Genomic DNA, 25,655 nt, shown 5'->3' with positions numbered 1-25,655 from the left:
AGGTTCGTGCCCCTGTCCAGGAGGATCCTGCATGCCGCGGAGCGGCTGGGCCCGTGAGCCATGGCCGCTGAGCCTGCGCGTCTGGAGCCTGTGCTCAGCAACGGGAGAGACCACAACAGTGAGGGGCTAGCGTACCGCAAAAAAAAAAAAAGGAGGGAAGGCAGGAAGGACAGCCACCTGCAGACACACCCTTGGATCCAAAAGGCACCAGGCTTGGAGCTCAAAAGAGGTTTTGATCTTCCCCTTTGGCAAAAGCAAGACTAGCAAGGCCGTACACAGACTTCCAGGGCGGGTTAGCCCTCCCAGCCTCTCCGGCTGTCCGCACTGCTATCCACACTGTGTGGCTCAGTACCGAGAGCCTGAAACCCAGCCAGAGGTCGAATCTGGGGTTACGAGTTTCACAGCCTTGTGCTGGGGACTCACTGCTTCCCTGTGGGCGTGAGCTCCTGCTGGCAGCTCCCGCACTGCAGGAAGGCAGGACGTTAGGGTTTCCAGGTTTCCGTGTCAAGGGTGTCCTGCTAATCTCCACCTCCTCCACGTCCCCTGCGAGGCTGGCTTCCCGGCCTGGAGGACGGCTGCCACGGGCACCGCACACCCAGTACAGCGAAAGAACTCTCAGTCTAGCCCCGAATCCCCGTCGCAGCTCTCAGCAGGTCTTGCAGGGCCGGGCTTCTGCCCCGCGCCTCACCCCACGGTCCTCACCCTCACCTGCTCTGCTCTGACCAGCCGGACCCCCCACCCCGGGTTCCCACGGCACTGGCTGCCCCTGCTGTCTCCTGGCCTTGGAAGCCCCCCTCCTCCCCGGGCCAGCAATTGCTCCGCTGCCCGCGTCCTGGCTTGGCCTTCACTATTCCGCAGCTACGAAAACAGCAGTAGCTTGCCCCTGCTGGTGCAAATGTCCGGGGTGGCTCTGTCCTAGGTGCCTGAGCCTGTGAGCCCGGCCCTGTGTTAAATGCTTCACATACGTGACCTCGGGAAGCGCCACAACAGCCTTTGAGTCAGATGTCACCACCCTCACTTTACAGAGATCAAAGCCGAGGCTCGGAGAGGCGAGGTCACAGAGCGAGTAGGCGGGGGAGCCAGGATGGGAACCCAGGCTCTGAATCCTTAACACTGCACCAAGAGCCTGAAACCCAGCCAGAGGTCGAAGCTGGGGTCCAGCTCCATGCCCACTTTCTAACGGACCCCCTAGCACACACCCGGAAGCCCCCAGCTCCTCCTCAGTGACTCCCATCACCAGTGACTCCCATCACCTGGGACTTGAAGACTGCGAGGGAGACCGAGCTCCCTGAGGACAGGGGCTTTGTCTCTCAGATTCACCCCAGCAGCCCAATATCCAGCCGGGCCACCCACAGTGGGCACTCAGACAGGCAGAGGGAGAGCCGGGGACGGGGTGGGGGGAGTCCCGAATGGCTACGACCAAACCGGGTTCAGGGAGCAGAGACAGAGCTGGAACCACATGACCTTCTCCCCTGGGCCTCATGGAAACTAGGAGAAAAACAGAGCAGAGAGTAATGATCCTGGCTAAGCCCAGAGCAAGGCAATCCACACGTGAACAAAAATTACAATGAGCTCGTGGGCAGAACCGGCAGAAGTGCAAAGTGGGTTTACAGATGGCACGATGCCTTGGCTGTTCAAACTGTTGTTTGTCACAACATGGACAGTGGCTGAAATAACATTTTTCGTAAAGAGATGACTCAAACGAATAATGAAAACTACGGGGGGCTGTTAAGCTCCTTAAGAAAGCCATTTTCACACTCTGGAAAGCTACATTTATTCTTATCCATAAGCAGTGAACAGGCCACTTACAAACTCAAGCCTTCAGTCTGAAATTTGCTTTCGAAAGAAATTACACTGGCCGAGCCCCTTCCTCTGCACACCCCCTGAAGATTTTATTTAATTTAATGCAAACAGAATAGGTGACACAGTTCGTGGACACAACTCCATCAAAGTGCAAGGAAAGGTTTCTGCCTTCGAAAACCCTGGCAGAGGGGAGGAGCTGTGGCCTCAGAACAAGGCCAACCCCTCGGGGAAGCACAGTGACAGTTACACTGTGATGAGGGTGCCTCGAGGCTGACCGCATGCCCCCACCCCTGAGAACACCCTGTGGTCCCCTCAGCTCTTCAGCCTGGAGACCGGATGCCTGCCCCCTCCACCCTTCACTTGGTTGGCACCCAGACCACCAGGGCCACACCCTTCCGGCGCTGGCCTGTTCCCATCAGCTAAAGGCACCAAACAAATGACTCAACAGCTCTTTTAAGAATGATGGCGCCCCTCCCTCCTGGTCTGCAGCCTGCCCTTGGTCCAACCCCAGAGGCGGGGAGGTCAGGCCCCAACAGGGAAAGCTTCAGTGACTCACGACCGAAGCTCTGACACACGGGCACCTACAGATGCCTCCCGGCCCCACAGAAGTCCCACTGTCCCCTCTTAACCCTCCTCCTCCCCCAAATTTCTCCCCAGCTTGGCTAGTGGCCCCACCAGCTGTCCAGGCCCTGGACCAGAAGTTGAGACTGTCCTTGACTCTCCTTGTTCTCTCGCCCCATCATCGCCCCTCCATGCTGAGTCACATCCCTTGTCCTTCCAGAACCTGTCCCCTTTGTCCTGCTGGTCCAGGCCTGCAGCCTCTCTGGGCAGGGCTCCTGCACATCCACCCCCCAACACACACACAGACACCAGGATGTCCCAACTCGAGTTCTGATCAGGTCCTTTCTTTTTTTCTTTTTTCTTTTCTGCGGTACGCGGGCCTCTCACTGTTGTGGCCTCTCCCATTGCAGAGCACAGGCTCCGGATGCACAGGCTCAGCGGCCATGGCTCACGGGCCCAGCCACTCCGCGGCATGTGGGATCTTCCCGGACCAGGGCATGAACCCGTGTCCCCTGCATCGGCAGGCGGACTCTCAACCACTGCGCCACCAGGGAAGCCCTGATCAGGTCCTTTCATTGCCTGAAGGCCACCCCCAGCCACTTTCCACGCCTTACACCTGGTGGAATACAGGTGAAACTCCTGGACCTCGCAAGCTGGGGCTCCCGCAGCCCAGTTCTGTCCCCTCCCGGGTTTGTCCTCCTGTTGCCCTGACCCCACCAAGCCAGTCTCCAAGGGCTCCTGGCAGTTTCTTGCCTCTGTGTCTTTGCTCTAGCAGACCCTGCCCCTGAATCCCCGCCTACCTCTCTCAGGCCCCCTCCTAGCCCACCCCATAATCATCCTGCAGTGTCACCCAAAAGAGGAAGCTCCCCCCATCCCCAGCAGGGGTAACGATGCCCACCCTGCATTGCCAGGCTTAACTGGGCCTGGCTTCTGCATATGCTGTTGTTTTCTGCTAACACGTCCTCTTCTCCTATTAGAGACTCAGCCACTGTGGTCTCTCCAGCCCCCAGCACGGGGCCTGGCCCGGAACAAGTGCACGGCACATGGCAGCTCCTTCCCTCCCGCCCCCTGGCCTCCCAAACGTGCAGGCCACCGACAGTGGGACAACTGTCCTATCTTCTTGGAATCTCAGAGTCCAACCGTCTTGAGGTGGGACCAGCAACATAAGCTGCAGGAATGCAGATGAAAGCAAAGTGGAAACGCAAGGCCCCGTGTGCCTGAAATGTGAGAATTTCAGGAGGGTGACGACAGCAACGTGCTGAACCGAGCACGGGGCCCTGGGTGACTGCCCAGGTCACATGCCCACGAAGTCAGCCCTCGTTCCAGACCCCGAGGGAAAGCTTCCATAGGGCCCCTCCAAGGCCCCCTGAGCTGCCAGAGGGCCTTGTTGCTGGAGCAGATAACCAGGTCAGCCTCCCTTGCCAGCTCCTGTCCACTCAAGTCTCCCGTGAGCGGCAGTGACTTGTCTTAGAGACGTTATTCTCAGGGAGTCGGGCCCTTTCCAATGCCCAGTACCACTCCCAGCCCTCAGTGGGAACCTGTGGGCAGCTGTCAAGCCCAGCACAGAGTGGGGCAGAGCCCTGAGACGGGGTCCACATCTGCCTTCTCAGTTGTCTTCTTTTCTTTCTTTTTGGCCATGCCACGTGGCACGTGGGATCTTAGTTTCCCAACCAGAGATCGAACCCGTGCCCCCGGCACTGGAAGCGCGGAGTCCTAACCACTGGACCGCCAAGGAATTCCCCTCAGTTGGCTTCTGCAAGGCACTTACATTCACTTGCCCTTGATCTCCTCCCCTATAAAATGGGCCAGGAATAGGGCTGCAAAGACCCTTCTAGTTGTAAAAGTCCACTAATCCCTTTTCCCATGTAAGGAGTTAATCAGTGTCTCCTATGGAATAACAAAGAAGCTGAATTCAAATTCATGTAAAGTATTTGTATTTTTGGAAGATGAAGGAAATGTTGATTTAATTTAAGCCTTTTATTTTTTAAGGGAAGAGCTGACAAAAAAAAAGGGCAAATAAACTCACCATACTTTCAGCAGACAGAAATGGCATGTCGATCAAGGCATTCTTTCTTGCGAGGCCCAGCTGGACAAGACCTCTGAATCCTTCTCAACACAGATCCCTAAGGAACCACTACTAACGGGTCAGAGTTTGCCATCCCTGATTCAGTACCTCACCAAGGTCATCACTAACAACAACTGGTCCCATTAACTGTTTGGATGCAGTCGCCACCCACACGAGACCTGAGAAACACAGGGCATGTTGCTTCAGGGCTGGCACTCAGCCCGACAGTCCTCCAAGCCCAGCTGTAGTGAGATGCCGTCACCAGCTGTTGTCTCTTGACACCCTGTCCAGGGCTTTTGAGTCCTTGGCGGATCCCCCACTGAACTGATAGCAGGTTTCATTTCAGAGATCGGAGAGAGTTGCCAAATTAAGCCCCCGTCTAAGGACAAACACCAGAGTGACCCTGGCTGTCACGGGAGTGTGATAACGGCCCCCAAGATACAAGCCGAGCATATCACGTCCTGTCGGGCCAGATGGGCGAGAGCATCTTATCTCCTATTTCACATCACCATCTGGAAGGTATTAACACAATAGCCCTTCCTCACAGGCCCCCTTGATTTTTTTCTTCCTGAATCCCCAAGTGCACACGATCACGTAATAGGGCAAGAGCTAAGGCCAAAGACTCAGCTCAGGCTGAAAGTGAGATGCAAGCCAGAGAAAGAAAAGCGCTTTGAAATTGCTGGTTTGGAGAGCTACGTTCGGTCGACAGGAGCACCGGACAATCAGTCCAACCGAGGCCTGGGGTTTGATAAGAGGAGTCTCCGAGATGGGAGATCCTGCATCACCCTCCTCCGAGATGCAGCCGCTGAGAAGCAACAAAGCCCAAATCAGAAAGCGCCCAGAGAGGCTTGCAAATTGGCTGACAACTCCAAGACAGGCACATCAAGTGATCTCTAGTCGCGAGGGAGATATTCCAGCCTGTGAAGAGCAGCCCACATGAGAGTATAAATGCCACCGACCTTCAGACGTCTGGCCGTAGGCTGGCTCTGCACAGTTAACCCTGAACAGGCTTGTCGGTTCCTTCCCAGCACACTCATACCCTTTTCACAGAGTGAGTCTGTGCTCAGAGGACAGAGATTACTTTTAAGCTTGGCAGAAGCAAAACTTAATCAGGAAGGAAAATATTAACTAAAGGGAAAGTCATAAATACCATCCCAAAACTACACGAGGCTTTGATCTGGGTTGGGTCATCCAGCCCATTAATTCCCACCATTGTCTCTCCCAGTTCCTTGCATCCCTCTTCCCAGGTGCAAGATTCCTTGCGTGCCTTGACGGTCCTTGGTAACAGAAAATGCAGAGCTGAGGATACCGAGGACAAAAGGAAACTGATCTCAGATATCCAAGATTTAACTATTTATTCAGAAAGTCAAACCTACCTACTACATAAAGCAGCTCCAGAACCATGAAAAACCGAACCAAGAACAAAATCCTGTGCTAGTTTGAACCCTACGAAGCTGTCAATATTTTGACAATTGCCAATGTGGCGATTCCTGTGCTTCAACCTAACAGTAGCCAGCTGGACACTGGAAACGCAGTGTTTCCAGACCTCCTGGAAACGCAGATTCCAGACCTCCTGAATCTGTTCTGGACACTGAACAGATATACAGGTGCATCCCAACTGGCTCAGCCTGCTAGGTACTGGTTATGTAACTCTATTTCACGAGCACGTACCTTCATTCAACATGTACCTTTTAAATGGTACAAAGGAATTCGGTTATTCAGAGAAGACTTTCAGGTGATCCCTTTTCTAAGTTAAAACAACAGCGCCCCCACTTTATCCCTCGGTTTTTAACAAGGTGCTTGCTTAAATAAAGGTTCAGCTAACCTTTCTGAAGCAGTTGAACCTACCCACGCACACCCATAGCAGAAAGACCAAAAAAAACCTTATTGTGCAAACAGATGAAACCCAAAGAAACCACATGATTTGGAGCAAGAGGAAAAACAGAAGCTGTAAGTCAGTATGAATTCCCTGTGCTTTCAACTCTGGAAAATTCTGAATTTGGAAACTCTAGTGAGATGGTCGCGCTGAGCAGGGGCCATCCCCTACTCCTGGCTCTTTGGTCAGAAAGCTCAGCCGCCAGCTGCTGGGTCGGGTGTTTCCTACCCTGAGGAGCCATTAACAGCCAGACAGGTGAGGAGAAGAGCATCTGGACACGTTGCTTTACCCAGTGGTTCTCCGATTGTGGACTCCAGACCAGCAGTAGCAGCGGCATCCGGGAACTTGTTAAAAAGGCAAAACCCTGGGTGCCTCCTCAGACCTCCTGAATCAGACACACTGGGGATGGGGCAGCAATCTGGGCTGGAAGTGGGTTATTTTGAGGCATGCTAACGTTTGGACCCCATGGACGTGAGTCAGGTGAGTAGTTTTCCAGCTGTGTCCACGGGAGACCTCAAGGTCTAAAGAGACCCCTCAGCCTGGATTCCTGACTACAGGAAAAGCACCGAAGGTTCCCAGATGTAACCAGGGTGCCCCATTTTACTCTGTTTAACAAATGGTAGTAGAGCTGGAAGGTTCCAATTGAAAAACAATTCTGCTGCTTTATAAAAAAAATAGAAAATATTGAACAGATGGGAGTACAAGTGGCCACGGGCAATCTAGTCATTTGTAGAACGTTCTGGAGGGTCTGGGCTTGGCTTTCTGTGCCATGTGGGGATGTCAAAAGCCAAAGGGAAGCTCAACCATTTACAGGGGGTTCAGGGGCTGTTTCCCGAAGAGGGAGCAAGTTTGATGTCGTCCAGTGGCTTTAACTGGACAGAAGGGGAGCGTCAAAATCCCTTTCATTTTATTTGAGAATTGCTGCAGGGACGGGGGTAGCTTCTCTCTTTGTTCTTGTTCAGAAAGAAAAGTTGAAAGGGAAGGATCAGTACCAAAGAATTAGTAGCGGCAGAAAGGAGGGAGAGAGTCCTGCTCTGCTTTCTCTCTGGTGGCTTAAAGAAAATGCTCCAGCCCCACTTTTCTTGTTTTAATAATTTTAACATATTTTTATTTTAATTTAAATTATTTTTTTAATTTAAGGTACCAACCCTGCTTCTGCGGGGCAGCAAACCTCTAGAGGACATTGCGGGCTGCCCTCTGCCCAGGTTTGTTCCTTCCCCGTCCCTCCTCACCTCTCCCCCTGCCTCTCCTGTCCCTGCTCTGAACAGGAAATGGAGGGGGGGAATCCTTGGGTGATGCTATGATCTGAATGTTTGTGTCCCCCCAAATTCCTATGTGGAAGTCCCAGTACCCAAGGTGATGGTATTAGGAGGTGGGGCCTCTAGCAGGTTAGACCATGAGGCTGGAGCCCTCATGATGGGATTACTGACTTTATAAAAGAGACCCTGCAAGAGCTCCCCAGACCTTTCCATCACGTAAGAGCACAAGGAGAGGTGTGCAACCAGGAAGAGGGCCTTCACTCGACCATGCTGGCACCCTGATCATGGACTTCCAGCCTCCAGAGCTGTGAGCAATAATTTCTGCTGTGTATAAGCCACCCAGCCTGTGGTATTTTGTTATAGCAGCAGGAACAGACTAAGACAGATGGGGTGGGGAGGCAGGGTCATTTCTGAGGTCTAAAAAGTCACCAGCACACACCCAGAATGCCCTTCTCAGTCACTCCCACAGAGCAGCAAGGTTAAGTACAGTTGATTCTCTTTATTCACAGTAACTATGTTCTATAAAGTCACCCTGGACACTGAATTAGCAGACACTAAACCATTGCTCCTAGAGGAAATCTAGGGTTAGGTTCCTGCAAGCCACCGGTCCCAATATTTTTGTCAACCGATCAAAACATAATCTTGCTTTATGTGAGTTTCTATTTAAAAACATCTTATTTAATATATAATTGATTCCTTAACACTGAATTTACAGTAGACAGCACTGTAACTCACACCCAAACGAAGCTTATCTAACAAGTATTTTCTACATCAGGTACATCACAGCCTTCTTGCACTTTGAAACACTGGACAGCACTTCAGCACTGTGCTTGGGGGCTATTTTAAACAGCAAAATCATCAACACAATCGCAAAAAGCACAGCACTAACTATACTGTGAAAGGACACTTTTCATAATACGAGAGCTGTGGCAAGAAGCCAGAGGTCACCTTGCTCCACTTCAGCTGGGAGCACGGTCGCCAGGTGACCGAAATTTTGTGCTGCTCTGCATGTGTTCACAAATGACCATGAAAGAGCCATGAGTGTCAATCTTGGGGTTACAAATAAATCTCAGCGAGGAAGCAAACTCACAAACACGGAATCTGCAAATAACTCGGATCGACCGTATTCTGTAGACAGAGTTGGTAACCAAAGCCAGACCAATCTCTGCTCCTACCAGAACTACCTCCTTCCCACCAACTTCCAGTAAAAATAGGACAATACAACTCCAGACAAATGTCCAATCACACTGGCAAGGCACCAAAGTTGCTCAGTCGGCATTGAGATCTACTGAGCCTTTCCACTGGAAAATAAAGCCAGAGAGCTGGCCAAGCTCTCAGCACTGATGAACTCAGTACTCAGCCACCGGTCCCTTCCTGCATCCTGTGATCACGCTCGGTCATGGTCACAGGTGACACAACTTCTTTACTCATGTCTTTCTCGGACTTGAGAGGCCAGCGATGTAGGCGGGACCCCGTGGCGTGGGGGGAAGGGGGAACCCGGCTCCCTGCAGCCAGTGGAGAAGCTCAGAACCAGGTTCGGTAGCCAAGCTGGACCTGCTTCAAACCCCAGCTCTGCCACTCACTAGCCACGTGTCTCTGAGCCTCTCTGTCTGCTCACCTGTAACACAGCAGTCGTAACAGAACCCCCTACCTGCTGGGGCTGTTGTGAGGATTTATGGAGATACACCCCGCATGGTGCCTGGAGCACAGGAAGTGCCCTCAGTGGGAACTTAAAGAGCAGACATCACGGGACTACTATGGGGCCTGGGACAGGTCATTCAAAATACAGTCTCGGGTTGAGGCGGGAACTTCAGAAGCGCCAGTAACACCCCCCGGTGGACATTGCTTCTCCTGAGTCACCCAGCCAAGTCCTCCTGTATCCTCTGCTCTCACGGCCCCTTGGCGTCCCTCGAGCACTGGATGAGGATGACCTCAGCCCCACTCCTTTCCCTAAGGGAGGCTGAGCCTCTCTGGCTGCAGCTGGAGGTCCCTTGGCCTTGTTACAACGGTGGGGGTCAGGGACGGGCCATGGGGGAGGGGAGGAGGCCGAGCACAAGGACGGAAAGGGATGTCCGACTTCACCCTGGAAGCTTCTGCACGCTCCTTGTGTGCTGGGCCTTGTTGCCCAGCTAGGATGCCTCTTTTAAGAAGTTAAACTCAGGGCTTCCCTGGTGGCGCAGTGGTTGAGAGTCCGCCTGCCGATGCAGGGGATGAGGGTTCGCGCCCCGGTGTGGGAAGATCCCACGTGCCGTGGAGCGGCTGGGCCCGTGAGCCATGGCTGCTGAGCCTGCGCATCCGGAGCCTGTGCTCCGAAACGGGAGAGGCCACAACAGTGAGAGGCCCGCGTACCGCAAAAAAAAAAAAAAAAAAAAAAAAAAAAAAAAAAAAGAAGTTAAACTCATACGTAAGAACTATGGTTGACTCCCACCTGTAACAGAAACACTCGGAGTTCGACGTCAACGTGCAGCTGCCTTAGAGCACCTGTTTCTGGCCTGGAGCTTCCTGCTGTGTCAGCCCTGCCCTCACACTTCTCCTCCACCGGGCAAACCTCCTCCCAGTTTATGAAGAGGCCTCTCGACGCTGTCCCAGCAGGACAGCAGGGACCGGGCAGGAATGGACCGCCTGTCCCCCAAGAGGGCCGACTTCGGGGGTGGTTAGCGCACACTGGCCCCCAAGCAGGCAGACAAGGAGACTCACCCCCGTCTTCCCTCTAACCCAGTTCAAGTGTACTGCCCTTCCCCAAGGACCAGCCCAGGCCAGGCTGGGTGCTGTGATTCCAGAGGTCGCAGCGGATTCAGTTCCTCCCTGCGAGGGCATTCGAGACAGGTAATTCATAGGGATCTGTGAAGGGCAGTGACACAGGGGGAGAGGGGTGGCTGCAGGAGTTCAGAGGGAGGCTCCTGTCTCAGCCTGGGGAGAAGGGACCCAGTGTCTGTTCCGTTCACTATGGTTCCCCAGTGCCATGCACCATCCGGCAAAAAGCAGCTGTTTTACTAATACAAATACAATTAAAATGTGTGTGTGTGTATGTTATATAAATATAGAGAGAGACACATATAGACGTGTGTAGAGAAAGAGACTGTGTGTGTGTGTGTATGTTATATAGAGACGTATATAGACATGTGTAGAGAGAGAGCTTGTGTGTGTACGTGTGTTATATAGAGAGACTCATATAGACATGTGTAGAGAAAGAGACTGTGTGTGTGTGTATGTTATATAAATATAGAGACATATATAGATGTATGTAGAGAGAGAGAGATTGTGTGTGTATGTACATATGTTATATAAATATATAGAGAGACACATACAGACGTGTGTAGAGAAAGAGACTGTGTGTGTGTGTGTATGTTATATAAATATAGAGAGACTCATATAGATGTGTAGAGAAAGAGACTCTGTGTGTGTGTGTATGTTACACAGAGACATATATAGATGTGTATAGAGAGATTGTGTGTGTGTGTATGTACATGTTATATAAATATATAGAGAGACACAGACGTGTGTAGAGAAAGAGACTGTGTGTGTGTGTGTGTTATATAAATATACACATATACAGACGTGGGTAGAGAGACTGTGTATGTGTGTGTGTATGTACATGTTACATATAGAGACATAGACGTGTGTAGAGAGAGAGATTGCGTGTGTGTGTATATATATGTTATATAAATATAAAGACATATATAGACATGTGTAGCGAGATTGTGTGTGTGTGTATATATATATGTTATATAAATATACAGAGAGACACATAGATGTATGTAGAGAGAGAAATTGTGTGTGTGTGTGTATATATGTTATATAAATATAGAGACACATATAGACGTGTGCAGAGATTGTGTGTGTGTGTACATATGTTATATAAATATAGAAAGACACATATAAACGTGTGTAGAGAAAGAGACTGTGTATATGTGTGTGTGTATATGTTATATAGAGAGACACATATAGACGTGTGTAGAAAGAGAGCTTGTGTGTGTGTATGTTATATAAATATAGAGACGTATATAGACGTGTGTAGAGAAAGATTGTGTGTGTGTGTATGTACATATGTTATATAGAGAGACAAACACATATAAACGTGTGTAGAGAAAGACTGTGTGTGTGTATGTTATATAAATATAGAGACACATATAGATGTGTGCAGAGAGAGAGCTTGTGTGTGTGTGTGTGTACGTACATATGTTATATAAATACAGAGACACATATAGACGTGTGTAGAGAGGGAGATTGTGTGTGAGCGTGTGTGTGTGTGTGTACAGGCGTATGAGCCGAGTCCCAAGGCTGGCTGTGAGCAAGCCTGGTTTAAATAAACCACGGGTCAAATCCGCACCCTCCGAGTCCGGGGCGAAGCCCGATGTACACGCCGCACACGGAGAGCAGCGATGGGTGCGGGGCTCGGGGCATGCAGGACAGGGGGAGGGCGCACGGGCGGAACACGAGGCAGGAGAAAGCCCCTCCCCCGCCGCCCAGGCCGGTCTGCTGAGCAAGGCGCGGCACCTGGTCCCCTTCCCCGTGTGCTGATGCCTCTTCCCTTCCCCAATGACCCAGCGGGTGTCCCGGGAAGCCAGAGGCGGCTAAGTCATTCCCTGGAAACGTATAAAAGAGCACAATATCGCTCCTGGAGGACTGCTATTTTAAATAGAGCAGAGGGGCGGAGGGTGTCTTTCTGTTGCCCCCTCAGGTAATTCCTGGGGCCCTAAGAAGAGGCCCAGCCCTGTGCAGGAGAGTGAGCACACCTGTGTGTGTGTTGGGTCTGTGGGGGAACTGCGGGACAGAAGATGGGACAGAGGACAGGAGGCAGCCTCAGGGGCCGGGCCCGGGTGTCCCACCATCCGCCATGGGCACCACCGCCACCATACCTCTGGGCTGTCAAATCCGGAGACACCCAGCCGCTGACATCACCGTGGGAGGAGAAGGCAGCTAAGAGAGGGTTTTCCAGGTCTTCAAGGGCAGCTGGTTCGATGACATCATCCACTACAGGTGAACTGAAGGAAGGAAAAAAACCAAGGCTCAGAAATGTTCCTGAATGCCTTAAATATGTTTCAACAGCACATTTTATCTGGGCCCTAAGCAGGGCCTCAGTTTCCCTTTTCATAAAGGAAGGGGCCGATGTTGCTCCAGGTGTAGCCCACGGAGGGGGCTGGTCCAGGAGAGGCTGTTTACCGCTCCACGAGGAGACAGCACAGACACCTGGGGTAAGGGTTTAGAAACCTTTAGAGCAACACGATAGAGTCATTTTGTCTGTTGACGCTAATAATGTAAGTCACGGCTTGTGTTTTGTAGGTCTTGATGGGTGGTTCTCAAGCAGGGGTGATTTTTGCCCCCTGGGGACATTTGGCAATATCTAAAGACATTTTTGGTTGTCACAGCTGGAGGGGGCAGGTGCTACTGGCATCTAGAAGGTAGAGGCCAGGGATGGTGCTAAACATCCTGCAGTGCACAGGACAGACTCACAACAAAGAATTATCTGGCCCCAAATGTCAGTAGTGCTGAGGTCGAGAAACCGTGGCCTTGAGCTTTGTTTCATTCTCTAGTAATTCATTTAATTATATTTTCAAAAGTTTTGATCTACAGTGAGATAGAAATTAAAAACTACACTGGTCCTTCATCCACTGGGAAAGTCAGCATTTGACAACCTCCAAGAGCAGACTGGATTTGAAAGTTCGGAGGGACACAGGTCACCAGACACTGTCTCTGGTCACACAAATCTGCTTACTCTGCTGGGAAACCCATTTCATGATCAGTTATGTCTCAGTTTACCAAGAGTTCTTCCTTCTGATGAACTCAGCTCTGGGGCAGTGAGTAACGAGACAGTTATCTTCATACCTTGAGCAGATATTGATTGAACAACAACTTTATGTGGTGAGCAGGAAAGAGGTGGTCCCTGCCCCCGTGGAGCTTACAGTCTCAGGAAACAGTCAAACATTTTTTTTAAATGCTTATTTATCCAGTAATAACTGTTGTAACTGCTAAGAAGGAAAGGTACAGATGGCTAAGAAAGCATAAACTAGGAGGTCCCAGTGGGAGTGGGGGTCAGGAAAAATGTCTTCGTAAAATTGTAAGCTGAGGCCAGTCACCAGCTCAGTGATAGCGAATATGTGCTGACACTTGCTGTGTGCCAGGATCTAAGCACTTACAGATATCACCATATGGTGATCCTCACAACAGCCCTGTGAGGTCGGTGCTATCATTATTCCCATTTTACAGATGAGGAAACTAAGGCACAGGGAAGTTGAAGAATTTGTCCAAGGTTGCACAGCCTGTAAGAGGATACAAACCCAAGCCAGACCCCAGAAGCCATGTTCTTAACCACCCCCCTAGGCTACGTCCCAAAGGTTGAAGAGTAAGGGAAGGAAGAGTGCCCCCAGCACAGGGAACCACACATCTGAAAGCCCCAGATCAGGAAGGAGACTGGCATTCTGGAGGAATGCAGAAAGGCCACTGTAGCTGGAACGCAGATCAAAACAACCAGGAAGGGGACAGGTGGACAGGAACCAGATCACAAGGCCAGGTCGAGGGACTGGGACTTGATCGTAAGCTGAAGAATCAGCCCAAAGCCTCTATCAAGTACTCAGCCACAAAGTACTGCCCTGGGCATCGAGACGAAAGACAGGCAGGGAGGCCCAGGGCGAACTTCCCAAAACTGTGTTCTAAATATGACCGCACTAGCACACGTTTGTGCCCACACCTTTCTATTTATTCCCATGGATCTTGTGATGCTTCCTTTTTCCTCCATGGTTCCCACCCACTATCCCAAATCCCCCAGAACGTGACCCTGGAGCCCTGTAATGACCACACCCAAGGAGCCAGAGAGAAATGGGCACAGCGTGAAGTGAAGCAAGGGGCGAGCCTGGAGGAGGAGGAGGCCGGCAGGGACTCTGGGTGTCTCTGTTGGATCACGATTTGGAGAATCCTAAACCACAGGCAATATCGACTTTCTAAAGTCATAAAACCTGAGCGGAAAAATGTGGCCCAGGAGTTCTGGCAACACAGATCGAAAGCCGTAAAAGACTTTGTTTTCTTTGACACAGCCATTCTACTTCCAAGAATTTATTCTAAGGAGATGATTACAGGTGTGAGCAAAGATGCTGACCATAGCTGTGACCACAATAGCAAAAAAAAAAAAAATGGAAACAACCAAAATGTCCAACACTAGGGGACAGTCAATCAAGTTAAAGCATGTCCACAGAATGGACTCATTTGCAACCATTTTAAAAAAGAAGGTAAAAAACATAAATAATTAAAAAATAAATTAAAAAGTAAATAAAAGAAAGTAGCCCTCCATGTATCCAGAGGTAAAGGATCCATTATTAACTGAAAATAGTTTAAAAAACTATTGGCAACATGATCCAGATTTTATGTGCATGTGTGTATCGATATATACGTATGTGTGTGTATATGTGTACACATGCATGTATGTGTAAACACCCACATAGGAAGCGAGCAACAGAGTGAATAAATGCCAAGGTATTAATGGTAATTCTTTCAGTAGTAAAGTTATGAGTGTTTTTTTCTTCTTCGTTGAATTTATCTCTATTTTCTAGTTCTATTCTGAACACATACTGCTTTTATAAGCAAAAGAAATAAGAAAGCATTTTTAAGGACAATTTTGAGTGCCAGGGAGCAACTTCAATTCATAGTTCAGTGAAAGTTTCAAGAGACGGGACAAGCAGAGCAACGTCGTCTTTCCCCCACTTTTACACTCACATGTTCCCCCAGGAAGGACCCAGGGTTGTCAGTCTCATCTCAGGACAGAAACCCAGCCATGTCTCACTCAACAGGCACCCGTGAGGAAAATAAGGTCCTGGTGGAGAATTTTTTAGATAACCAGTATCTGCTCGCATATTCTACGGGATGGCATTTTAATTTTAACTCTTTGGGATGGAATTAGTTTTCAAAGCATATTAGACACTTCCTTGATTTTTTCTGAACAGAGAATCCTGAACATAACTAAACACTCTGTCAATGACACATGATCAGCATCTTGAGTGACTATGATATAAGTGAGGAGGTATGCTATGGCACTGAAACAATTGTGCATGGATTCTAGACCAGCCCCACCTTGGGATCTCAGCCAGGTGACTCCTCTGAGCTCAACTTTTCCGTCTTTAAAAGGGAAGGCCCTGGACGGCACAATCTCAAGGACTCTGCAAACTCAGTCTGGTCCCTCCCTCGCAGGCTGTGAGCCAGTACGTCTGCTTCCAACTCACCTGACTCTTTTTTACTTTATGCCTTCCAGTTCTCTGCTTCTAATGTACTACAGACTATGGGTGTTAGAATAGTGTGTAAATCGAGAGTTAATAGGCTGGATAAGCCTCCCACATTATGTCATATGGGAGGTTTATAAACCTCCCATATGACATAATTTTAATAATTTTTACATATACATATGTGTGTGTATACACATATATTAAATTGAACTATGTGAAATTGTTAAAAGCAAAAAACTGTCAAATTCACACTGTACCATCAGCCTCAGGATCTTTCTGTCTTACTTCGCAGGGGTCTGGTCGTGCTCCAGATGGCTAAGGATAGGGGACAGCCGACTTCTGGGGACACAGGGGAATTCTTCTCAGACCAGCTGTAAGAGGCTATAAATGGCTTCCAAATTCTGTGGTGCCGGGACTAGGGTGACTGAAATATTTTTCAGAGAGGAAAAAAAAAATCTGTCAGAGATTTTAACCACCAGCTGCTTCTACCAGCTGCTGGGGCCAACCCACTATAAATTTAGTCAAGCCAGCAAAGGGTTGATTTTCCACTGGAATGTCAGGGAGGGAAGCTTGTATCAACAAGTGCTTCTCCAAAGGGCCATGAGTCACCTTCCTTCAGAGGCTGAGGCAGAGAGGGCTCTGCTTCAAAGAGGAAGATATTCACATTCTAGTCTAAAAAGCCAACACCTTCCGTCCTACACATAAGACCTGTGCACAGCAAGAGCTCTGTGGCCAGCACCAAGATAAATTAAATCACATTAATAATAACAGTAATAGTAATGGGGTGGGAGGAAACTCTGGGAGGTGATGGATATGTTTATGGCCTTGATGGTGGTGCTGGTTTCACAGATGTACACGTATCCCCAAACTCATCGAATTGTGTACATTAAATATCTACAGCTTTGTATATGTCAATCACACCTCAATAAAGTAGTTTTAAAAAGATGGGGATCCCACGCTTCAGGGTGGACAGGCTGATGGAGAGCAAGGCAAGTTGAAAGTCTAACTCAAGGAAAACTGTGAAGGGCGGTAATAGCAAAACAAGCTGCCACAGAAAAATGGGCTCCTTTCAGGCCGGGGTGATCTGGGAAGGGCCTGTGAGGGGATGAAGCAAGTCAAGTGCTTCAACAGACAGACATGTGCAAAGGGCTTTCTCGGTGAAAAATGCTTCTCCCTCCCTCTCTCCCCGATGGTTTGGGTGGAAAGCCACCAGGCTTCGCTTCCCTTCCCTTGGACAGGGCAAGGAAGGAAGGGGTACCGGAGAAGGGACAGGGGCCACACTGGCACAGAGGAGGAGACTGGTGTCTTAAGGAAACTGTTACCCACAGGGAGACTAGCAGAAAAATAAACTCATCAGGGATAAAGGGAGCAGGTTCTCACAGTCAGGGAAGACTTGCATAGAATATACAAAGGTGATGAGGCTTGAAAGAACTCTCAGGGCTGGGCTGCAATCAGACATATCAGACAAACACTAGCTATAGATAGAGAGGGGTGTGTGTGTGTACACATTACACACACCTATTTCCCAGCTATGTCTGCTGAAAGGGGTCACGTCAAAAGGACATCAGAACCACTTAAAGAGGCTGCCACGGGTCACATCTGGGACTATTTGGACATCAAAAAAAAAATACAGATAGTAACAGATTAAAATCCATTGAGTAAAGTAATAATCCACAAGTCCATATAGATATAAAAACGCCAACAAATACATAAATGCGGGGGAGGGAAAGTTCCTCTTTACAGTACAATGTCAACTGGTAAATGTAGAAGAAGCGATGAAAACTGAAAATCTGCCATTTAAAAACTATCAGAGTGGTGGTGAATTCTGGCAGGAGCCATCTAAGGACACTAAGGGAGGTGGATGGAGGTTTAAAGTCCAAACGAAATGGACTCAACACCCCATATTCAACGCCTAGGAATATACCTGACTAGTAAGAATCTTAAAACCTATGGATTTATATGTCTCCGGAAGAGAATCAAGTGTGTGTACAGCGGCATGAACGCAGCTGTGAAAATCAGCTAAATCCCATTATAAAAATAAATTTCAAAAACAAAACACAATGACAGTGAAATAGAGAGCAATTCTTAAATAATCCATTCAGGGCTTGTGATGAAACCTGGATTTACCACATCTACACCCACAGCTGGTGAAGGTGAAGGAGGTTTAAAGGACACTAAGGGAGGTGAAGGGCAGTGGTGTGGTCTTGGAGTACCTTCCCACCAGATACTGATAGATTACAAAGGGGGAAATGGTGACTTAAAGGTGGAGAAACTCGGTGGGCACCGACGTGGCCAGGTGCTGACCGGGATTACGTCCCTGGCGGTGGGTGGTCCTCACCCTATGTCACTTCTATGGGATCCCTGCCCCAAACGACAGCCAGAGTCTGGTCATGAGGTGACATGGGTTGAGGGATCTTCCCAGAACAGAAGAGCTGTACTCTGAAAGGTCATGAAGGACAGCAAGAGACGGAGGAGCTCTTCCAGACTGAAGGAGAGTCTGCGGGCATACTTAAGAGTGTGACACGTGCCTTTGGGCTGGAGCCTGGATCTGTAGGAAAAGGGACGGTGTGGATGAATTCGAATGGGTTCTGCAGACTGGCTGATGCCGTGACATATCCTATTGATTTCCCAACTGGATGGCTGTATCGCGTTGTGCTGGAGAGGGACCTTGCTTGGGGGAAATGATCACTGGAGTGTTCGTCTGGATGGGGACACCTTCGTGTTTGCAACTTGCTCTCAAATGATTCAGAAAAAGAGCGATGATAGTGGATATATATATGTATCTCCATCCATATGTACACATATAAAGAGGGGATGACAGCACTTGAGGTAAAATGGCGATAATTCAGGAACTTGGGCAAAGGGAGTAGGGAAGTCTTTGTACGACTCTTGCAACTTTTCTGTAAGTTGGAAATTATTTCAGGAAGAAAAGAACAAAACCATTCCTGAGTGAAGGCATGCAGGCAGCCTCTCCCCAGCACCCGCAGAGTTCGGTCTGGGTTCTGGAGGACAGAGTGTGGTCGAGACGGGAGCAGCGTTGAATAGGGGCCTGTGGGCCATTCACTCGGGCCCAAACGTCTTGCAGAAGGCCTCAAACGTCAGGCCAAGAACTGGCTGTTTTCCAAGGCATGGGGAGCACCAGAGGTTTAAGAGCAGGGAAGCAGCAGAATATCTGGGAGACAGCCCTTATGCGGAGTAGAGAATAATGACCGGGGAGAGGAAATGCAGACAAGGGAGCCGGAGCCGGAGCTGTGGAGCAGGCCAGGTGATGCGGGACGGAATCCCAGCAGCTGGAGCCAGGGCCAGTCGTGCATCGAGCTTCACGATGTCCCCCCAACACATCGTGAAGATGGAGGAAAGCGAAACGGAGAACAATCAAAGATGATTTGGATTTTAAGCATCTGATTGGTTGGAAAGTCGCGTTAATAACTGCATGTTTCACGTATAGTACCTTAGACCCTCTGTACTATTATTTACTTTCTACTTAACTTTCAATGAAGTCAGTTGTTCAAATTAAATAAAGGTACATCATTCTAGGGAATAACCCTGGTGAGTCTGAGGTTTTGAAGTGCTGCTTGCACTTTTTTCTAACAGAATGAGTAATAGATAACTCACCACGACGAGGCAGCCCCCAGGCTCAGGCCAGGCTGCCCGGGAGCTGGGCACCACACTTTGGAAAATGCTGGTGAAGCTCTCACCAACACAGCTGAAAGACAGCCCAGGGCTGCTCACACTGGCTCAGTCCTCTTTTTTTTTTTTTAAGAAAAGCAAAACCTGTCATAAATGACCAAAACGGCATACTCTGAGATCTCCATCTTGGGAGCTGTTGGCCGGTTAGGAGCTGGGCACGACCCAGCTGGCAAAGGTTACAAGCCAGGGCCAAGGCACGAGAGCACGTGGGGCACATACACGCATCCCTTCCAGGTGCCCCCTCAGCGTTCCGAGACAGAACCTGCATCCCCACCACGCTCTCCCCAGACAGGCAGGATGGAGCCGGTGACAGGAGGCCAGGGTCTCAACACCACTCCCGCAATAAAGAGCTGTGCAACCTTGTGGAAGATTTCCTCAGAGCCCAGCTTCCCCATCTGTCAGAGAGGGCAAGGGCCACCCTGTCTGGAAAGGGCGTGGGGAGGGTTCGCTGAGACCAGTCATGTCGACTGGCAAAGGGCCCGGCACACGGAAGTACTTCACAAGTGATGGCGTCAGTAACACAAAACACAACAGGGTGTGGTGTTTTCCCCAACGGAACACACTGAACGTGCTTCTTCAAAGCACCCGTGCCCCTCCTCCCGCCGCCCCTGCCCAGGTGTGCTCCCTCAGGTGTGCACGCCGTCTGGGGTCATAGAACAGGGATGAGTACAGGTGGCAACAGCAACGGGAACCAAGGTTTAGGAGCACCTACTGTGTGCCGGGCACCGTGCAGGGCCTTTGTCACTGTGAGCAATGTGACAGCCCGTTTCAGGAAGAGCAAATGGAGCCCCTGGGTGGAGAAAGTCACTACCCACGGCCACGCTGAGCTCAGCTCCATCCGGCTGCTCCGACCGCAGACCTCACGCCAACAGGACCCTGGTCTCAAGCGGCGTCTCTCTCAAGCATGCAGAATGAAGAGAGTGACGTGCAAAGCAGCCCAGCGGGGTCTGCCTCCCCACAGAGAGCATGTGAGCAGTCCACGGGGGCACTGGCATGGCTCTAACCCGGGGTAGCCAGGCAAGACCCTTCCCCACCCAGGCTGCAGGCACGTCCTCCATAAAATGATGGTTTGGACTGTTGGGTCTCCAGGGTCCCTTCCAGGCCACTGATTTTCTGATCTGAAAACCCCGAGGCTCTATAGGCACAGCCCCCTGGGATGGCTGGAAAAGGACATCTTGGAGGAGGCTCTGGGCCGTGTCCACTGTGGCCCAGCCCCAGCTGGTCTGGCACCTTGTCCAGGGGCCAGGTTCCTGGTTAGGACTTACAGATGGGAGGCGGGGGTGACCAGCTCCCTGGGAGACCTGGTGACGGGGAGGGGGCGCAGAGGGGGAACCCCCCTCTCATACACAACTTACTTACGCACTCCTTAAAATCGGACTGCTGCCCCCGTACCTCTCAGGGTTAACGAACTCAAGGACTGGGGTTTACGCAAAGCTCAAAGGGGAGGAAGTTATTCTAGGAGGACAAGGCAGGGAGACAGTAGTCACTGTTCTTTTCAAAAGACAAAGAAAGAAACCCATCCAGGTGCTGGGAGAAGCTACATGTTCAGGTAAGTGACGATGTAGTTGCTCCCCTGATCAGAGAGCACAAAGCCAAGGGGTATGCCTGATGAATAGGCCAGCACCTTGGGGTCAAGACCTCGGCCAAGGCTGCCTACTTCTCCCGAGAGCCCATGCATGTAACCAACAGGTGCCTCGACTTCACCAGAACCCTGGGCACAGAAATCCAACTGAGTCATCCACTGGGTGGGTGAGCAGGGCAGTGAGTATAGTACAGAGAGCACAGCTCTGGAGACAGGCAGATGTGAGCTTGAAGCCAGCTTTGCCATTTACTAGCTTTTTGTAGTCCTAGGCAAGTTCATTAACCTCTTTGAGCCTCGGTTTCTGAACCTATAAAATGGGGACAAATTGAATAACTTGGAAAGATTATTAAAAGAAATAAAAGCAAAACATAGATGTCAAGCATAGTGTCGATCTCACAATGGGTCCTCAACAAACAGTAGGTGTCCGGTAAATATTAGTTGAACGTGTGGATGCAAGGAAAGTAGCAAGGGCAGAGAGATGTTAACTGCTGCTGCCACCAGAGCTGTCTAGCTGCCACTTAATTCAGGCCAGAGCCAGCTTCTCTAACTTTTCTGAACTGCGAGCAGGCAACTGAGCTCCTAATCAAGCTGAGGCCTGAACAAATGCCTTAAGTACAGACAAGGCAAAATTTTAGTGTTCTTTTTTAAAAAAAACCTCTTGGAGTTCTCCATATCTTATAACAGTCACAGATTTTCCCTGATTCCAAAACTACACAAGTAGCAAAATTACCTCTGTAAGCCCTCCCTACCCACGGAATGCAACGAGAGGTCTAGACATCACGCATGGAGCAAAGCCTTGTACCCGCCGTTTCCAGAGAGAAGCCAAAGCAGACAGTCACTGACCCAAGAAGGAACCGCTGGACAGGTGTCCTACTCAGCACGACACTAGGCACGAGGATGCCGGGGAAGTGAGGCAGGGTCTTGTCGGCACTGGAAGAGAGAGACCCTAGCACATGGCTGAGCACAAGACAACCTGGGAGCTGGAAGCAGGGAGCTGTGGAACACAGGTTCCTGGGCCAGGTAACTCACAAGGTGAGCGAGCCTCGGTCAAGGTTTGCAAGGGAACACTGGACCTTCTACTGTTTCCTGTGAAGCAGGCGCTGGAGAGCAGGCAGCCAGGGTAAGCCTGAGGGCTGGAGGGAGGGGCATCCTGACCATAAAAGGAGGAGGGAAAAGATGCTCCTGACATGGACATGCCCCATCTTCTTATGGCCTCTTTGGAATGGGCCCGCACTGGGGAAACGTCATGATAGGAAACCAACCCTGTGCCCTCAGGAGCTTAAACCTGAGGATGCTGGCCAGGAACCGTACGCTCTCGATGACACAGACACCCACCCGGAGAGCTCTGGACCTCAGAGGACCCACTGGACGCAACCAGGCAGTGAGAGGAATTAGGACTCTAAATAGCCAATCCTGCATAGGAGCCAGGGAAGCGACTGCTTTCTCTTTCCAGTTTTTCACCAGATTTGCTCTCTGTAAGAGGAACTGACGTGCATTTCCTATTCTTTTATTTTTACTTGTTTTCTGGGGAAAGTATAAATAAGCAATTAAAAGGGAGGGGGACAAAGCAAGGGAAGACGGATAGAAAGGAAACCTAGATAACCAGCTTCCAAATAAAAGAGATCTGCATCGACTAGCACACCTCCTTGTTTCCAATTAAAAATAATAACAACAAAAATAAGCTACAGGAGGTGTTAGGAAATCTACCTCCTCTAATTAAATCCTTTTAAATCATAACAGTGAAAAACATTAGCATGACTTTCCATTTGCACCGCACTTCAGTTTGCCAAGTATTTTCACGCACATGATTTCACTTGCCCCTACAGCTCCGTGAGCCAGGCGGGCACCGTGACTACCCCCACTGTTAATGAGATGGAAATCATGATTCACAGAGACGGTTAGTGACTTGTTCAAGGTCACAGAGCTGGTAAGAGTGGGGCAGGGATTCTAATACAAAATCTCTGTCTCTGAATTTGGAGCTCTCTCTAGACCGCCTTTCTCCAAGCCACGGAAAAACAGTCTTGGGAACTTTGCTTTCTTTTAAGTGGTAGCCTGAATACATTTGCTAAATGACAGACTGAAACCATACACCAGAGTGGACCAGACAGGAAAGGGAGGGGGACGCAGCTGATACCCAATGTATCTGAAACGAAAGCCCCATCACAGGTCACGGCTCTGTAGTCCCCCGAGAATTTTGCCTGCCCTCTAGTCTATTTTTAGAGGCACTTCCCTACAAACTTGTTTCCCCAGCTCTTCTTTTTCATGGCTTCCTTTCTCTGGAATGATCTCATAATCCTTGGCCTGTTTTGTCATCACGGTGAGTTGCTGTGGAAATGGTTATTGAGGCTGTGAACAAAGGACTGTGACCTCAGCGGGGGCAAGGGAGACAAAGCCCAGCCTCCAGGACAGATTTCGCACGCTGTGGCCACAGGTCACAGCGGGAGAGACCAGGGCACCCAGTCCTCCTCCTTAGACTTGCTTCTCCCACCAGGACTAGTCAGGGACACCACCACCAGCTTCCTAAACCTTCTCCTGGTTATGCAAAAGGTGTCAGGGCTTGCTCGACTCAAACCATAGTTAATTCAAGAACCATCTGCTTTTGGCTGTGGAACTGAGTACCAGGAGAACACACACACGCACGCGCGCGCGCGCACACACACACACACACACACACACACACACACACACGGCTCTTGACCTCACCCTCAGTCTCTCCCAGCCTCATTCAAACCTGAAGCCTGGGGTCTAGTGAGCCCATAGATCCCCATCTCTCATCTTCCCAATTAGAACTGGTCTCTCCCAACTCCTCAAACCCTTGCAGTGTCCTCTACAGGGGGCGCTATTGGCATTTAGGGTGAAGCGGTTCTTGGTTGGACAGGACTGTCCCATGCACAGCATCCCTGGCCCTTACTAGATATTGCCCACTCCAGTCCCTGGGACGACCAAACATCCTCATGTATATGCACACATCCCCTCCTGGGGCACTATTCTCACCATAAAGTTTGCCCAGTGTGTGTCCGTTCAGTATCTCACACACACACACACACACCCCTCCCTGAGAGCAGGGGTGGCCTTACTTACTTCAACTACCATTCACCCCGACCCCCGGCCCCTCGTCACACTTGTGGAGTGGTACCACCGTAAACTAGACAAGCCTTCCGGGAAGCACTGTCTGTCTCCATAGAAACGACAAATGTAAATAACCACGGTACACAGCGTGAAACCAAAGAGGCCGCAGGACTTAGCTGCCAGGCCAGGTGTCTGGGGTCCTGGGTTTGAGTCCCACCTTCACATGTGACCCTGAGCAAGACCCCGGACTTCTCTGAGTCTCCCTTTTCACATCTGTAAAATGAAATCTTGATCTTTAAGTTTCCTTCCAGCTAAAATATTCTAAGTGCCCAAGCTCAGAGAGACAAAAGGGATGCATGTGAACAGAGGGACCAGAGGCCAATTCTGTCTAGCTCTCCCAGAGGGGACCAGGAGGGGTGCGTTGGCTCCATAAGCAGTAACGCCTATGTATGGGTTGTACTGTATGGTGCTGGCCTCCCTGAGACTTGGGAAGTTAACTTTTGATGAGGGACCAGTGACAATGTAAGAACCAAAGAAGAGGCTCTGGGTAGCTGAGAGTTGGCTGTGGTGTCTGCACAAGAAGGGCAGTCCCTGACCTATTTCCTGCAACTCTCCTCTGAAGAGAATGCCCAAGCCCCAGGCACAGCCTATGAGAAGCCCCGTGGGAATCCACTCCCTTCCACTCACGTGCCCAGCACAACTGGCCCCATTCTCTGGAGGAGCTCCCAGCTCGACCTCCGAACAGGAAAACCGAACATTCTAAGAGGTAACTCACTCCACAATTCCCAACCAAATCCTTCCTCTGAGTTCCATCACTTGTCCAAATGGACCCCCTAAAAACACTAGTGAAGACTAACTTTGAAATGTATAAGTGAATCTGGATGGATGAAAACCATGGATGGAAACCACAGATGAAACTCAGTCTCAGGACAAGGCCCCAGACAAAGTCATTTCTAAATACAATGGAAACAGTCTTTGAAATGTGGCCTCAATAGGGAATCCTAGAGAAATAAGAAGTTGTTCTCCACCTAATAACAGAGCTGAACCTTCCTCTGGCATAAAACAGATAGGAAATTGCACTAGGACCCCTGCTATTCCATGTACTGTGATAGAAAAGGCTTGGGACAGACATGTGTACACATGCACGCACACATATGAAGACGTGCGCAGGCACACACACACTCCGGCACCAACCAAACACCCTGGCTACCCTTCCCTCGGCTCAGCTTCTATTTCCATCCCCCCAGTACACCTTGGAGACACATTTTTCTCACAATGTCTGTTTCACTTGCCTCTCAACCCACTCCCACATTTTCCGGTCCTAGCATTTGACGGAGGCAAAAGATAACAACAATAATAATATCACGCCGATGACGATGCCATTTAAGACAAGACAAGCACCGAGGAGGACAACAAACGTCGCAGGAACACCATGCAACAGCTTGCTGCAGAAAGCGCTCGGAGGCCGTGGGGACGACACGGCCCCGAGGCCGCGGGAGCCAAGGACGCCAAGGAGAAAGAGAAAAAAGAAAAAAAAAAA

The 25,655-nt window shown here is 50.1% G+C and overlaps 1 protein-coding gene across 4 annotated transcripts in view; it reads right to left on the bottom strand.

Moving 5' to 3' along the window:
* Positions 1-25,655, bottom strand: part of TACC2 (transforming acidic coiled-coil containing protein 2) — a 186,178-nt gene that overhangs the window by 91,590 nt on the left and 68,933 nt on the right. For all 4 annotated transcript variants that reach the window (XM_024756028.1, XM_024756027.1, XM_024756029.1 and 1 more), the window contains exon 6: positions 12,424-12,549. In XM_024756028.1, the coding sequence (XP_024611796.1) occupies positions 12,424-12,549 (126 nt within the window). The remainder of the gene's footprint in view (positions 1-12,423; positions 12,550-25,655) is intronic.

This window comes from Neophocaena asiaeorientalis, unplaced genomic scaffold (assembly GCF_003031525.2).
Source record: "Neophocaena asiaeorientalis asiaeorientalis breed wild unplaced genomic scaffold, Neophocaena_asiaeorientalis_V1.1 scaffold85, whole genome shotgun sequence".
Classification (NCBI taxonomy): Eukaryota; Metazoa; Chordata; class Mammalia; order Artiodactyla; family Phocoenidae; genus Neophocaena; species Neophocaena asiaeorientalis.
Note: the sequence above shows the minus strand (reverse complement) of the source record. Positions and strands in the feature narration are given on the sequence as shown.